The sequence below is a fragment of the Puma concolor genome, chromosome D4 (assembly GCF_028749965.1).
Source record: "Puma concolor isolate L17-30 chromosome D4, mPumCon1.1.hap2, whole genome shotgun sequence".
NCBI lineage: Eukaryota > Metazoa > Chordata > Mammalia > Carnivora > Felidae > Puma > Puma concolor.
Window position 1 is genome coordinate 19,073,327 of NC_141679.1, and position 14,696 is coordinate 19,088,022.

The window sequence follows — 14,696 nt, forward strand, 5'->3', positions numbered from 1 at the left end:
TAAAAGAAACAAAGATGACAACTATTTTCTGAGTGAAAGAGAAATAATTGAGGTAACAGTATAGAATGTAAACAAACAAAACTAACTCTAATTCATAATCAGAGGATTTTGAGAATATAGAAACTGAATCCTACCATCACGACCTGCCCCCCTCTCAAGATAAGAAAGAGTTCTTGGAACCCAAAAATATGGTGAAATTTTGAAACAGAACAAATGCACTAAGCATGAATTTAAAACATAAATACTGAGTTGGAATATATAGTTGATGTAAAATCAGCTCCCATGACGCTGAGGAAAAATAAACCATAGAAATGTAAAATGAGATAAAACTTAAGAATGACAGACCTTGGGGCGCCTGGGTGGCGCAGTCGGTTAAGCATCCGACTTCAGCCAGGTCACGATCTCATGGTCCGTGAGTTCGAGCCCCGCGTCAGGCTCTGGGCTGATGGCTCAGAGCCTGGAGCCTGTTTCCGATTCTGTGTCTCCCTCTCTGTCTGCCCCTCCCCCGTTCATGCTCTGTCTCTCTCTGTCCCAAAAATAAATAAACGTTGAAAAAAAATTTTTTTAAAAAGAATGACAGACCTTTAATTACCTTGGGGTGCCTGGGTGGCTCACTTGGTGAAGTATCTGACTCTTGATCTCAGCCCAGGTCATGATCTCATGGTTTGTGAGATGGAGCCTCACATTGTGCTCTGTGCTGACAGTACAGAGACTGCTTGGGATTCTCTCTATGCCCCTCCCCTGCTCGTGCTCACTCGTTCTCTCCCCTCCCCCACCTCCCCATCAAAATAAATAAACTTCAAAAAAAAAGACCTTTAGTCAAAGGTTGCAATCCAGAATAATAAGTATGTTAGGAGAAGAACTGAGAAAATGGAAGAGAAGAACCTTTGAAAGAAATAATAGAAAATCTCCAGAGCTAAATAAATAGTGAAATAAATTCTTGGATATAAAAAAAACATAACAACTGTCAGGCAGATTGAATAAACAAAGACTGCCCATGCACACATATCTTCATGAAATGTTAGAACCACAAAGGTAAGATTTATAGTTTCAGAAAAAAAGCAGGCTGTTTACTAGGGGCTTGGAAAAAGAGTTACTGGAATCAGATTACCCTGAACAAAACTGGATGGGATGGGGTAGATGGATGATAAAAGACAATGAAGTACTATAGTCCTATGTCTAAGAAAAATGATTTTGAAGTTAGGATTCCATATATGATCAAACCTTGAAATGTGAAAACACAATAATTCTCAAATTTCTAGTGGCTCAAAGTTTACTTCATTCTCATTCATCAAGAAATTACTTTGAAATATAATCTAGCAAAACAAACAAGGAATCCAGGAAAAAGGAAAACATGGGAATCTGAAAACAATGGGCCTACTCGCGAGTACATTGAAAAGGAATCCCAAAATTATCTGTTTGATTGGGCTAGGAAGTTCTTGGTTTTCATTAAAGGGGAATTCAGAATGCCTTAAGAAAAATTGTAAGAAATGGCAGAATGTCTTTTAAAAAAGAAAAACAGCATGAATTTCATGTAGTATATAGAATGAGGGCTTAATTAGATAAATAAGTGATATTTGGAAAGGAAGACATGCTTTTGGTTCTTAAGAAGGGAGATATCTCTACTATACAGTCTGGGCCAGAAGTGAAGTGGATTTACATTTTGCATGATTTTGAGCCACTGTTAGAATATGAGAAAAGAGTCTTCTTTTTTGAGAGATGAACTAGTTGTGATATAGCAGTAGAGGAAGTGTTAATAATATACTATTACTCTCTTCATTGAAAATTATCACATAGCCATAGTTAACACATTGAAGACTTAATTATGTAAGTAAGAATGTAAATGTTATTAACTCTGTTAACATGGAAATGGAGATATAACTGATCAAAGCAGGAAAAGAAGAAGATGGGACGGATAGAGGAAGTGGTAAGGACTTAAAATAGTGGGGAGTGTAGAGATCATGTCCAAAATGAAACAAAAAATAGACATGTGAATATATTACTATTTTAATCATTTTCTTGAAATTTATGCCTACACTGAGGTGGAAGGAATAAGGTAAACAACTCTTAGGTACTCATCAACCCAGTTTCAACAACTAGTATCATGTGACTGTCTTTATTACTGCTGTAACTCTGCTTTTTCTTCCCCCTACTGCCATCCCACTAAATGACTTTAAAGAAAATCTTAGATGGTCTACCTTCAATTGGTTTTTAAGCAGTAAGAACTTTTTAAATGTAGTCAGAGTAACATTGTCACCCCTAAAAAATGGCTATACTCCCTATAAACCATGAAAATATCCTGGTAGGCTTCATTTTCTCCTGATTGTCTCATAAATGCTTTTTTTTCTTTTCATAATGGTAAAGGAACCAATTTGCAAGGATGTTCTAACAACTTTAAATCTGTTGTACCTAATAACAGAGTTCCAAAATGTCTGCAACAAAAATTGACAAAACAAAAGGAAGAAATACCCCTATACAGAATCATAGTTGTGTATTTAGCACACCACTCTTAGTAATTAATAGAATATAGACAAAAAGCAGAAAGAATATAGAACATTTGAACACTGTTAACAAAATTGACATTAATATAATACTACATTCAACAATTGCAGAATGTACTTCTTTTAAAAGGGCTCTTAGAATATTCACAAGGATAGACCACCCTGGGAGGCCATAAAATTTTCTGGCCACATGGAATTAAATTAGAAATGAGTAGAAGTAGGATGTCAGAGAAGCTTCAAATACTTGGGCATTAAACATTTTTCAAATAACCTGTGGGTCAAAAAAGAAAAGATGCGGGGCTCCTGGGTGGCTCAGTCGTTGAGCATCCGACTTCAGCTCAGGTCATGATCTCGCAGTTCGTGAGTTCGAGCCCTGCATCAGGCTCTGCGCTGACGGCTCAGAGCCTGGAGCCTGCTTCAGATTCTGTATCTCCCTCTGTCTGCCCCTTCCCCGCTCATGCTCTGTCTCCCTCTGTCTCTCAAAAATGAATAAACGTTAAAAAAAATTTTTTTTTTTTTAAAGAAAAGACAAAGGAAAGTAGAAAAGTGTTTAAATGGGAAGATAAGGAACATAAAGCATACCAAAATTTGGGGATGCAACTAAAGCAGAGCTGAAATAATTTTGTAGCTGAAAAGGATTTGATTAGGAAAAACGAGTTTAAAAGATTAAATATTTTGCCTGGAGAAAGTAGAAAAGAGCAAATTAAACCCAAAGTAAATACAAGAGAGCAGTAATACAGGTATGAGTAGAAGTCAGTGGAAGAGAAACAGGTAAATAATAGAGAAAATTGGCAAAGTCAGAGATTATTTTCATTGGAAAAAACTAATGAAATTGATAAACTTTTAGGATGGAAGAAAGAAAAAAAATTAGCAGTATCAGAGTTAGATAGATACTGCAGATCACTACCAGGATAATGAGGAAATATTATGAATAATTTTGTGACTGGATTCTACAACTTGTTTGAAATGGAGAAATTACTTGGAAAACACAAAATTGCCAAAACTGACATAAGAAGAAATAAAAAATCTGAGTAGCTCTCTGTCTGTTAAAGGATTTCAATTTCAGTAGTGATTTCTTTGCAATATTTGAGTTAGAAATAATACCAGTGTCACACAAACTTTGCTGGAAAATAGAGGAAGGGGGATCTCTTCCTTAGCAATTTTTTAAAGCAAGCATTACTCTGGTAACAAGGAAAAGAAAAAGCCAGTTCAGGAAAAGAATCTCGGGGTACTTGGTGGCTTATTTGGTTAAGCGTTTGACTCTTGGTTTTGGCTCAAATCATGATCTTGAGTTTGTGGGATTGAGCCCTATGTTGGGCTCTGCACTTACAGCATGGAGCCTGCTTGGGAAATTTCTCTCTCTCTCTCTCTCCCCCCCTCTCCCCCCCCCCCCCCCGCATAAATAAGCATTTAAAAAAATCACACACCAAATACTTCATGAACACAGATACGGAAATTTTAAACAACATATTAGTATACTGAATCCAACAATAAGGATATAGGATACTTCACCTTGACCAAGTGAGAATTAGCCCAAAATAACAAAGTTGGTTTTAACAGTCAAAAATCAATGAATGTAAATCACCAAATTAACAAAGAAGAAAAAGATTATATCTCAGCAGATGCAAAGAAAACATTTGACAAAATTCTGTACCTGTTTGTGAAGAAAACTAGAAATATATAAAAGGCATACTTAATGCTGAAGTGTTAAATTTTTCCCTGTAAAGTAGGCACAAGTTAGAAGTGTCCATAATCATCATACCAGGTCAACTGGTAGTCATTGATAGAGTAATAAGGCCAGGAGAAGGATTAATAGGTCTAAAGAGTAGAAAGAAGTAAAAATGCCTTTGACCACATAGCCAGAAAACCGAAAAACAAAGGGCAAAAAAATATATATATATATATATTGCAAAGGAAGAACAAAGATTTATACTGTCTAATTTCAAAACATGGAATAAACTACAAATCTTGTTAGTATGGCTATTGGCATAACATAAATGGAATAGTAAAGCCCAGGAGTCCAGAAAACACACAGATAGAGTCAACTGATTTCAATGAAGACTAGTCAATAGGGAAAGGATAAACGTTTTAACAAATGGTGCTGTCACAACTAGATAAATGTAGGAAAAATTGAACCTTGTCCCTTTATACCATATATAGAAATTAATTTGAGATGGATGAAAGACCTATGTTTGAAAGCTAAAACTTTAAGCTTATAAAAGACAACATGGGATACCTTCATCATCATGGGATAGCCAAAGATTTCTTAGGCAGATAGAACACTAATCATGAAAACTTTATAAAGGACACTTCATAAACATTTTTAATTTATACTTATCAAAAGATGGTATCAGATTGTGAAAAGTGAGGCCTCAGTCTGAGATACATATTCATGATACATGTATATGATGTTGTCATATCTAGAATACCTGATAACTCCTTGAAATTAAGAACTTTAAAAATAAAACCAAAAGAATTACCAAAAAAAATGGATACATGGGAGAGGATACGTTAAATGTACAGTAAGCAGGTGAAAAGGTCCTAATATAGTTATTTATCTGGAAAACTCACCAGATGAGTCAGTTTTTAAAAGACTGACAACTCCACATGTTGATGAGAATATGAAACAGCGGAGACGCACATAATGTGATTTGGGAATGTGAATGAGTTGGGAAAATGTTGGGAATGTGAAATACTATAACTACTTCAACAGAGTTTGGCAGTTGACATATATCTACCTTGTAACAAACAATTATGGTCTAAGTATTTATCCTACCCCACTCCAAAATCAGTGCATATATCTACAAAATGACTTATTCAGGAGTATTTGTAGCAGATTGATTCATAATAGCTTAAATCTGGAAACAACCCATATGTTCATCAGTCCTAGAATGGATAAACTATATTTTTTGTAGAATGCATTTTCATAGACTGCAGAAGAAAGAATGACCCTTGCAACAACATGGATGACTGTGAAACATGTTTACGGAAGGAAGCCAAACATGAAAGAGGTTTTACTCTGAATATGACTATGCAGAATTTAAGAACAAACAAACAAACAAAACTAACCTTTGGTGATTAAAAATTAGAATGGTAGGGAGGTTGAGGATTAGCTAGAAAGAGTTACAAGAGAGCTTTCTGGAATGATGTAAATCTTCAGTGTCTTTTTTTTGTAAATAATTAAACTTGTATTTTATTTTTAAATATGAAATTTATTGTCAAATTGGTTTCCATACAACACCCAGTGCTCATCCCAAAAGGTGCCCTCCTCAATATCCATCACCCACCCTCCCACCCCCCATCAACCCTCAGTTTGTTCTCAGTTTTTAAGAGTCCCTTATGCTTTGCCTCTCTCCCTCTCTAACCTCTTTTTTTTTCTTCCCCTCCCCCATGGACTTCTGTTAAGTTTCTCAGGATTTACATAAGAGTGAAAACATACATATACTGGCAAAGATGAGGTTAAGCTTTCACTTTTTGCAGATGACATGATATTATACATGGAAAATCCGATAGACTCCACCAAAAGTCTGCTAGAGCTGATACATGAATTCAGCAAAGTCGCAGGATACAAAATCAATGTACAGAAATCAGTTGCATTCTTATACACTAATAATGAAGCAACAGAAAGACAAAGAAACTGATCCCATTCACAACTGCACCAAGAAGCATAAAATACCTAGGAATAAACCTAACCAAAGATGTAAAAAATCTTCAGTATCTTAATTGAAGTGTTTGTGGCATGGGTATATAAAATCTCATTGAATTGTTCTGCTAAGATCTATGTATTTCACTGATGTAAATTTTAACTTAATTAAAAATAAGTTATGTGGTGTGGTGGTACTTGTCTCTGCGGTTGGGTAGAATGAGAATTAGCAAGAGCTGTGTGTTTAGTAAAAGCCCATTTAATATATACCATGTACATAAATGCCTTGGCTCAAAATGTAAAATTCAGGAAAGAATGAATTTTGTTTCCTTCTTTTCAGTGGAACAGTTTTTTAAACATCATTTAAGATGATCTTGTTTGGTTTTAGTTTTTTGAAGTAAGTTTGAATATTAAACTAGGTGCCAGGTATTCTAGTAGGAATTTTACACATACTCTTTTACTTAATCCCGAAAACAAACCCAGTGGTTAGTTCTGTTATTCTCATTTTACAAAAATGGAAACAGGAGCATCAGTGTTTAATATTTCCAAGTTACTGCATGGATAGAATCTTAAGCCAGTAGTTACTGAGGTCAGCATCTGAATTTTCTAATCTTTTTTTATTTTCTTGAATATCGTTATACTATACCTGTTTAGTGGATAATTCTCTTAAGCCTATTTTAAGCCTGTTTTAATGACTTCTACTTTTCTTAACTTTTTTGTCCAATAACTTTTCATTTTTCCAAGGAACAACTGTAGTGACAGCTGCTGTGGTAGAAATACATTCACAGGCCTCTCAAGTTAAGACAACGCTAAATATGAGTTTCAAAACTGATTATCTCACCATGGTACTCTATAGTCCAAGTCCTGAGCAGGTAAGTTAAGGAAGAAAAAATATTTTCTCACTTGATGAAAATGATATGTGAGTGCTTATTAAAGTAACAGTTTTTGGGGTACTTGGGTGGCTCAGTTGGTTGAGCCTTCGACTTTGGCTCAGGTTATGAGCTCACACTTCCTCACTTGGAGCCCCGCACTGGGCTGTGTGCTGACAGCTCAGAGCCTGGGGCCTGCTTGTGATGCTGTGTCTCCCTCTTTCTCTCTGCCCTCCCCCACTCACACTCTGTGTCTGTTGCTCAAAAATAAGTAAACATTTTAAAAATATTTAAAAAAATAACAGTTGTTAATATTTCATATGTATTTTGGATTATCTTTTCCTCTGAAAAATGTTACTGATTATTTCATTTTAATAACAAAATTAATTTAACCATTGCCCTTTTAAGGTAAGTTTTCTTTCCTACAGGTAGTGATGTAAAAAAAAAAAAAAGTTTTTAAATTAAATGGCTTTTTTGGCCTTTCATTAGCAAGCCCTGTGGAGATAGAGAATGTGGTAGTTCATATCTTAAAATGTGTTAGACTTTGTTTTTCTGTAAAATGTGTATTGGTTTCCTCTTCCACAGACTTCCTTTACAGATGTTCGTGATCCTGCTCTGAAACTTGCTGAATTTAAGTTGGAGAATATTATAAGCACTGCAAAGATGTATACAGATGACTCAGTATTTTCTTCCTTCTCATTAAAAAACTGTATTTTAGATGATAAAAGACCTCATGTCAAGAAGGCAACTCCTAGGTAACAGTGTGCTTAATTTTTATTTGAGAAATGTTTGAATTGTTTGACAAAACTTAATCCCAAAGTTGCATGTTTGTTTTCTGGGTACATCCTAAAATCCTCAAAGTTTCAATTTAGTGGAGTCACGGTTTTCAGCATTGCAAATGGCCTCGTTCAGTTACGTGCTGTTCTTACTGGATGGTTGATGGAATGGTTCAAAAGAAATAATGCAATTAAACTCGTTTTTTAAATGAATCTCTTTTTTCCTAAATTATTATTCATCTTTGTAAGTTCTAATGGGAAAACATGAAAAATTGAGAAGACATTTAAGTTCTGCCAATTGCTTAAAGTTAACACTTACTAGTTTATGAAACAGTTGTGCTCCACAAGTTCTTAAGTCTGTTATTTGGAGTACTTTGTGATCTTCCCAAGAGAAATGACTTCAGAATGTTGGTTTGCTGTTAGTAAAATGAATAAGAGGTCTTTTGACTTTTATTGGTGTGTTTGGTTATTTTTAAGATACTCACAGGAATTGTTATTGTATTTTTCAGAATGATAGGACTGACAGTTGGGTTTGACAAAAAGGACATGATGGATGTAAAGTATAGGAAAGTCAGAGATGGTTTGGTGACTGATTTAGTCCTTCAAGAAATGTATATTTGTGCCAGTGTAGAATTTCTGCTGACAGTTGCAAACGTCTTTCTTGAGGCCTTCACCACAGGCACGGCTATAGAAACCAGTGTTCAAACATGGACTGCTAAGGAAGAAGGTTAGTTATTGGCTAAAATATTTAATATATGTATTATTGAAATGCTACAATAGCACTTGCCTTGATTATCTGTCTAGATGATGAGGCTAAGTGAATTAATAAAGTAAAATATTTTTCAGAGGTAAGTGAAAAACGTAAATGTGTTTTCCTGTAGGATGTGCAGTTTGTGTATTTTTCTACATATAAATATATATTGGGTTCAATAATTAAGGGACCTATATTAGAATAAGCAAATATGCTTCTCTACAGGCAGTAATTTAAAAGAATTTTTTTGATAAAAACAAGCAGGAGGAATAATGCACCAACTATTCCTTTTCATATTTAAAGACAGTATTTTTACTTAATGTACTCTTTTATTTTTGTTATTTTTACAGCTCTCCATTATCATTTACATATGTGGCTCATTGTGGTGTAGCGGAAGGAGTGCCAAGTTGAGAGTCAGAGATTGGGTTAGTTCCCAGCTCTGCCATGAAAGGGGTTTTCCCCCACATTTTAAAATGCTCTTAAGACTATACATCTTCAACTTTTATACTAAAAGAATTACAGTAGATTCCTTTGAGATCTAAGATTCTTGTATTTTTTTCCTTGGAATGAAAAAACCATTTTCTCACAAGTAACAAGTTTTTCCATAAATAATCTGTGTAAGAAATACTTAGAAATATTTTAAAATGTGAACTTATTTTGTTTCTATTTAGTACCTGTACAGGAAAAAGAGAAGTGGGAAGTTAATATTATTATTAAAAATCCTGAAATTGTGTTTGTGGCTGATATGACACGAAGTGATGCTCCTGCCTTAGTCATTACAACACAATGTGAAATTTGTTGGAAAGGTGACCGTGAGAACAGTACAATGACTGCTGCCATTAAAGATCTTCAAGTGAGAGCATGCCCATTTCTTCCAGTCAAGAGAAAAGGCAGAATCACTACGGTGAGTTTACTCTTTCCTTATCTGCTTAATTGTACACTTTCGGATTTAGCCATATGCCTCTTTAGAAAACTACTAACGTACTTCTCAGCCTTTTTCTGTAAAATACCTTTCTTTCTTCTTGAAGAGCCTAATCTAGATTATTATTACACAAGCTTTGAAGCTCTTTTTCATTCCCCAGTTGCTCCACAGTGTTGTATGTGTTTGTGGGAATAGTCTCACCAACAAGTTGTTTTCGTCGGGACGCTTATTGGAGACCTCACTCTGGCTTTCTGACCACGTCAATTTCACACTGCTCTTAGCTCTTTGAGACTTTCTGCCAGTCATTTGCTATGTTGTTTCTGTTTTATTATCTTTAATTTTTTTCTCCCATCTGGACACTTTTGCTCAGATAGATGTTTTTTGTTTTTTCTTTTTTCCCTGTAATTTATTTGAACCTTGAGCCATTTGCTTCGATATACATTCACATTTATGTTTTACTCTGTGGTAGCCTCTTGGCCTTCCACTCTTCATAACTGAGGAAAGTCCGTTTCTTCAAAGACATCTTTTTCTTTCTTTTTTTTTTTTTTTTTTGATGTTTATTTATTTCTGAGATAGAGACAGAGCATGAGCGGGGAAGGGGCAGAGAGAGAGGGAGACACAGAATCCGAAGCAGGCTCCAGGCTCCAAGCTGTCAGCACAGGGCCCTACGCAGGGCTTCAACTCACAAACCGTGAGATCATGACCTGAGCCGAAGTTGGACACTCAACTGACTGAGCCACCCATAGATGTCACCCCTAAAGACATCTTTTTCAAGTTAACTATTACTCCTAGTACTCGTATAAAACACAAATTGTGTAGGTTTCTACAAGGAGTAGTAGAAGCATAAATGTTCTTAATAGTCAACATAGAAATATAAACTGTAATTTTGTGATAAGCCAATACATATATGTCAATTAGGATACAGGCCAGTTTCTTTTCTTAGTTTGCAAGGCTGATGGCTCACCACTAACAAAAGAGAGGAAACAACAACCGGAGGGCAAGGTGATTCTCTTTTATGTTATAATTTAGAAATTTTACATATATTTTTTCTATTTACATCTGTTTGGCCTTGTTAAAGACAAAATCCAACCAGGGAAATTTGAAGATATAATTGGCTTTATTAAGCATTTCATGAATTTGGCTGCATCCCATCTAGCAAATAGAAAGAAGTTCCTAGGAGTTCTATAAAATGGAAGGTTTTTTTAAATAGGAAGGAGAATGAGCAGGGAAGTTGTTAGCAAAAGAAAGGATTGTTTCAGACAAGGTCATATTTCTTTAAAAGAGAGAGGCTTGTTGGGTAGATTAACTCCTCTTCCTTTTGGGGATGGAGAAGGGTCCATATGACAGATTACCTTATTGGTGCAGACCAAAAACTTCCTGATTAAGACTACATTTTGGGGGGAGGTTGAAACTGCAGTTAGGTTAGGTATTAAGCCCTGGTTTACCAATTTAGCCTAGCATAAGTAAGTGACTTCATCTTGATCCTGTGGTTTTTCCTTTTATTACCAGCTTGAACTTAGTTGTAGGACCACACTTCTCTTCAAAAAGGACTGGAGTGTGTGCTCTTTTTTCCTGAGCTACCGTGTGCTCACCTGAAACTTCTATTACTGTAGGAGAGAAAAGGAGATACAAGGTGACAGTTAGAGGTCCTGCCCTATTGGTCACTCAGAGGTTTTTTCCTTTGTCCCGACGTATAATTCATAGTTGTCTTTTCTCATCCAGAGAACATCTCCATCTCTTCCTTAAGGGGTACAAGTTCAAAGTCCAGGATCTTTGGGTGACAGTTTTTTTCAGTCTGCTGTGACTTCTTTCTTTTAGACCATCTATTAACTAACAGACAAATACTCTATTGCTTTTCAGCAAGCACTCCATCACCACACACACAAATACCACATACTGGTGGTGTAAGGACAGGGTAGTTGCAGTTCAGAAAAAGAAAGAATGGGAACACTTGGTAGTCACTTATCCTTAACAACTGTCATATCCTTCTGAGTGGGAATGCGAAAACTTGCAGCTCCTATAGTGGAGTCCGGTTCCTGGGAGAGCATGTGTTGTGCCTTCTGTTTTACTCTCATGGAAGAGCATTGCTGTCTTTTTCTCAGATGGCTCTGGCCTTCCCCTTTGAAAGAATTTTTTTTTTTTTTTTTTTTTTTGCCATTATTCTCTGTAGACCCTTCTGAGGTGGCTATTGTCTTTTTTGGGGGAACCCCACAGTTGTCACAGCTTCCTCCTGAGTTGGTTACTCAGCAGTTGAATAACAGGGTTTTGCATCACAGATATGGTTTCTTTGGCATTCCTTCATTCCTTGAACATTTAGTTTACATCTAGGTAGTTCCAGGTAAAAGCAGCCGTAACCAAAGCATGCATTCATTCACTTACCGTAGAAAACTCCTGTTTTACTTACTGATGTTTATATTCTGTCTATTCTGCCTCCATCCTGATTTAGTAAAGGCTACTTTAATAACAGGTGTGGGCAAGGGGGACAAGCACCATCTGTAATCTAATTTTTGTTGTTATTTTTGCCATGGGCTAGTTCCATATTTGATTTTAACAAAAATTGCTAGAGAAAGACTGGGAGTGCAGTCTTCTCTCTCGCTGAGGCTCCTCTTTAGAGCCGGAGTCTCCTCAGTGGTTTCCTGTCTCTCATAGGACTTTGCAGACAGCAGAATGAAGGAGCTAATACAGAGCAACATTCTAAATATTCCAAGCCTGTCTGGCTGAAGTCAGGTTTTTTTCCCAGAGTACGTTGTCTGCCTTCCTAGGTATCACCAGTAGCAGTCTTCCCAGGTATTTTGCTATGGCATTGTTAAAGTCATCAGCTTTGTATTTTTGTAGCTGGGGTACAGGGGGGCAAGAGCACCTGGCCCTGGGGTCCCAAATAGACCAGGTTTGACCAATCACTGCTGACAGAATCCAAAGGCAGACAGTGGTGGTGAAACAGGAAAGGAATTTATTTCAGTGAGGCCAACACGGGGAAGACAGCAGACTAGTATCTCAAAGACAGTCTCCAAAGTACCGAAAATGGGTCTAGATTTATACAAGGAGAATGTGGGTTGGGGGCCTGGATGGCTCAGTTGGTTGAGCATATGACTCTTGATTTTAGCCAGGGTCATGATCTCATGATCTGTGGGATTGAGCCTCATGTCAGGCTGTGGGTTGGCAACAGGAGCCTGCTCAGGATTCTTTCTCCTCCTTTCCTCTGCCCCTCCCCTGCTTGAGTGCGCATTGGTGCACATATGCTTGCACACTCTCTCTGAAAATAAAACAATAAACTTCAAAAAAAATGTGGGGCAAAGGTTTGTGGGTGTGAGCAGGTGGGCAGTAAAGGTCAGGTGGACCATTGTCTTGTGGTCAGTCACATGGGGTCTTGCTGGCTTAGGGCAGTGCTTATTGCTTGAAGGGTAGTTTCGGCTCACATCAGAGGATGCTTTGCCCATAGGGTCTGTTGCCCTTGTTAAGTAATAAGCTGTAAAGAAAAACTTAATCAGTTAGAAAGTACAGACTAAGGTCACAGTGGAGGTAGTTGAAGGCCTCTTTCATTTTGAAATATCCCTTGTCCATTCAATTGGCAAATCAGTCACAGATATTTTGAACTTTGCTGAAGTGCCAACTTCTCTGAATGAAATTCTGTGCTTAGTTAGGATATTAATTAGGTGCTGTAACAAGCAGTACCTCCCAAAAAGTAGCTAAAGCATGGCTTAACTACATTTAAAAGATTGTTTCCATCTTGTTCTGCTATTCCTAGGATGTAATTTAATCTGCTTATTTAAGGAAATAGATTTTTTCCTCTTAGTCCCATTCTGCTGACCATTTAGAAATTGCTGACCACTCCACTCTACTTAGCAATAGCCTTCTGCTTAGTATATAACTAATTTGACAAATAATTAGAAGGTAAATCACCTCCAAATTTTGAGATAATTCCTCTGCTCCTTTTTCTCCCCCTTGGGAACTTTGCAGGGTTACCTTGGTAGCTTGCTTATGCTTCCAAGCAGATGTTTTTAACATGACTTTCAACTTGTAGATGGATTTCTACTCTGCCGCAAGTGGTTTCCTTCATAGATGGAAACAGAAGTATAGAAAAGGATGGGGCACTTGGGTGGCTCAGTCTTTTAAGTGTCCAACTTCGGCTCAGGGCATGATCTCATGGTTTGTGAGTTCTTGCCCTGTGTCGGGCTCTGTGCTGACAGCCCAGAGCCTGGAGCCTGCTTCAGAATCTGTGTATCTCTCTCTCTGCTCCTCCCCTGCTCATACTCTGTCTCTCTCCCTCTCAAAAATCAGTAAACATTAAAAAGGAAAAAAAAAAAAGTATTGAAAAGGAGATCTTTAGCTGGGTAACCATGTCTTAAGGGAAACTTCTGTGATTTGGGGGGATTTTGAAAAGTGTATTTATTATTTATGGCCAGCCAGCAGTTTTGGCCACATACATTTGGATAAGTTGTAGTTAGTGGAACTTTAATTGATACTGTATTTATTTAATATTAAAGTTTCTTAATCTAATATATTTTTTTTAACATTTATTCATTTTTGAGAGAGAGAGCACGAGCGGGAGAGGGGCAGAGAGAGAGAGAGGGAGACACAGAATCCACCACAGGCTCCAGGCTCTAGGCTCTGAGCTGTCATCACAGAGCCTGATGCAGGGCTCGAACCCACTAACCACAAGATCATGACCTGAGCCAAAGTCAGATGCCCAACCAACTGAGCCACCCTGGCACCCCAGGGTGCCCCAGATTAAGAAACCCCAGTTTCTTAATCCAATATTAATTGGGGTCCATAGATGCTTATTAAAACTTCATGAACCTTGTAAAGGGCTGTATACATGGATTTTTAAAAATGAGAATTTACTTTTCAAGGGATACACAACACCAAATTTTTAGAAGTTTTAACAGATTGGATATTCTCATCTTTGCTCCTTGTAGAGTATAAATTTATATTTGTTTGACTTTATTTCACCCATTAAGATTTTATAATTTTTGAATAAATTCCTAAATCGTAATAAAAGCTAAATCATGATCCAGATTTTGAATTTATATCATAACAAATGTCTGTAAGTTTTTTTTAAGTTTTTATTCAAATTCCAATTAGTTAACATACAGTGTAATATTGTTACAGGGGTACAATGTAGTGATTCAACACTTCAACAACACTCGGTGCTCATCACAAGTGCACTCCTTAATCCCCATCACTTATTTAACTCACCTCCCCACTGCTAACCATTGGTTTGTTCTTTGCAGTTA

The 14,696-nt window shown here is 36.7% G+C and overlaps 1 protein-coding gene across 5 annotated transcripts in view; it reads left to right on the top strand.

The window, feature by feature from the left end:
- The window catches only part of VPS13A (vacuolar protein sorting 13 homolog A), a 256,968-nt gene that overhangs the window by 140,477 nt on the left and 101,795 nt on the right, over window positions 1–14,696 (top strand). For all 5 annotated transcript variants that reach the window (XM_025931580.2, XM_086685038.1, XM_025931583.2 and 2 more), the window contains 4 exons: window positions 6,889–7,016; window positions 7,599–7,768; window positions 8,299–8,516; window positions 9,212–9,444. In XM_025931580.2, the coding sequence (XP_025787365.1) occupies window positions 6,889–7,016; window positions 7,599–7,768; window positions 8,299–8,516; window positions 9,212–9,444 (749 nt within the window). The remainder of the gene's footprint in view (window positions 1–6,888; window positions 7,017–7,598; window positions 7,769–8,298; window positions 8,517–9,211; window positions 9,445–14,696) is intronic.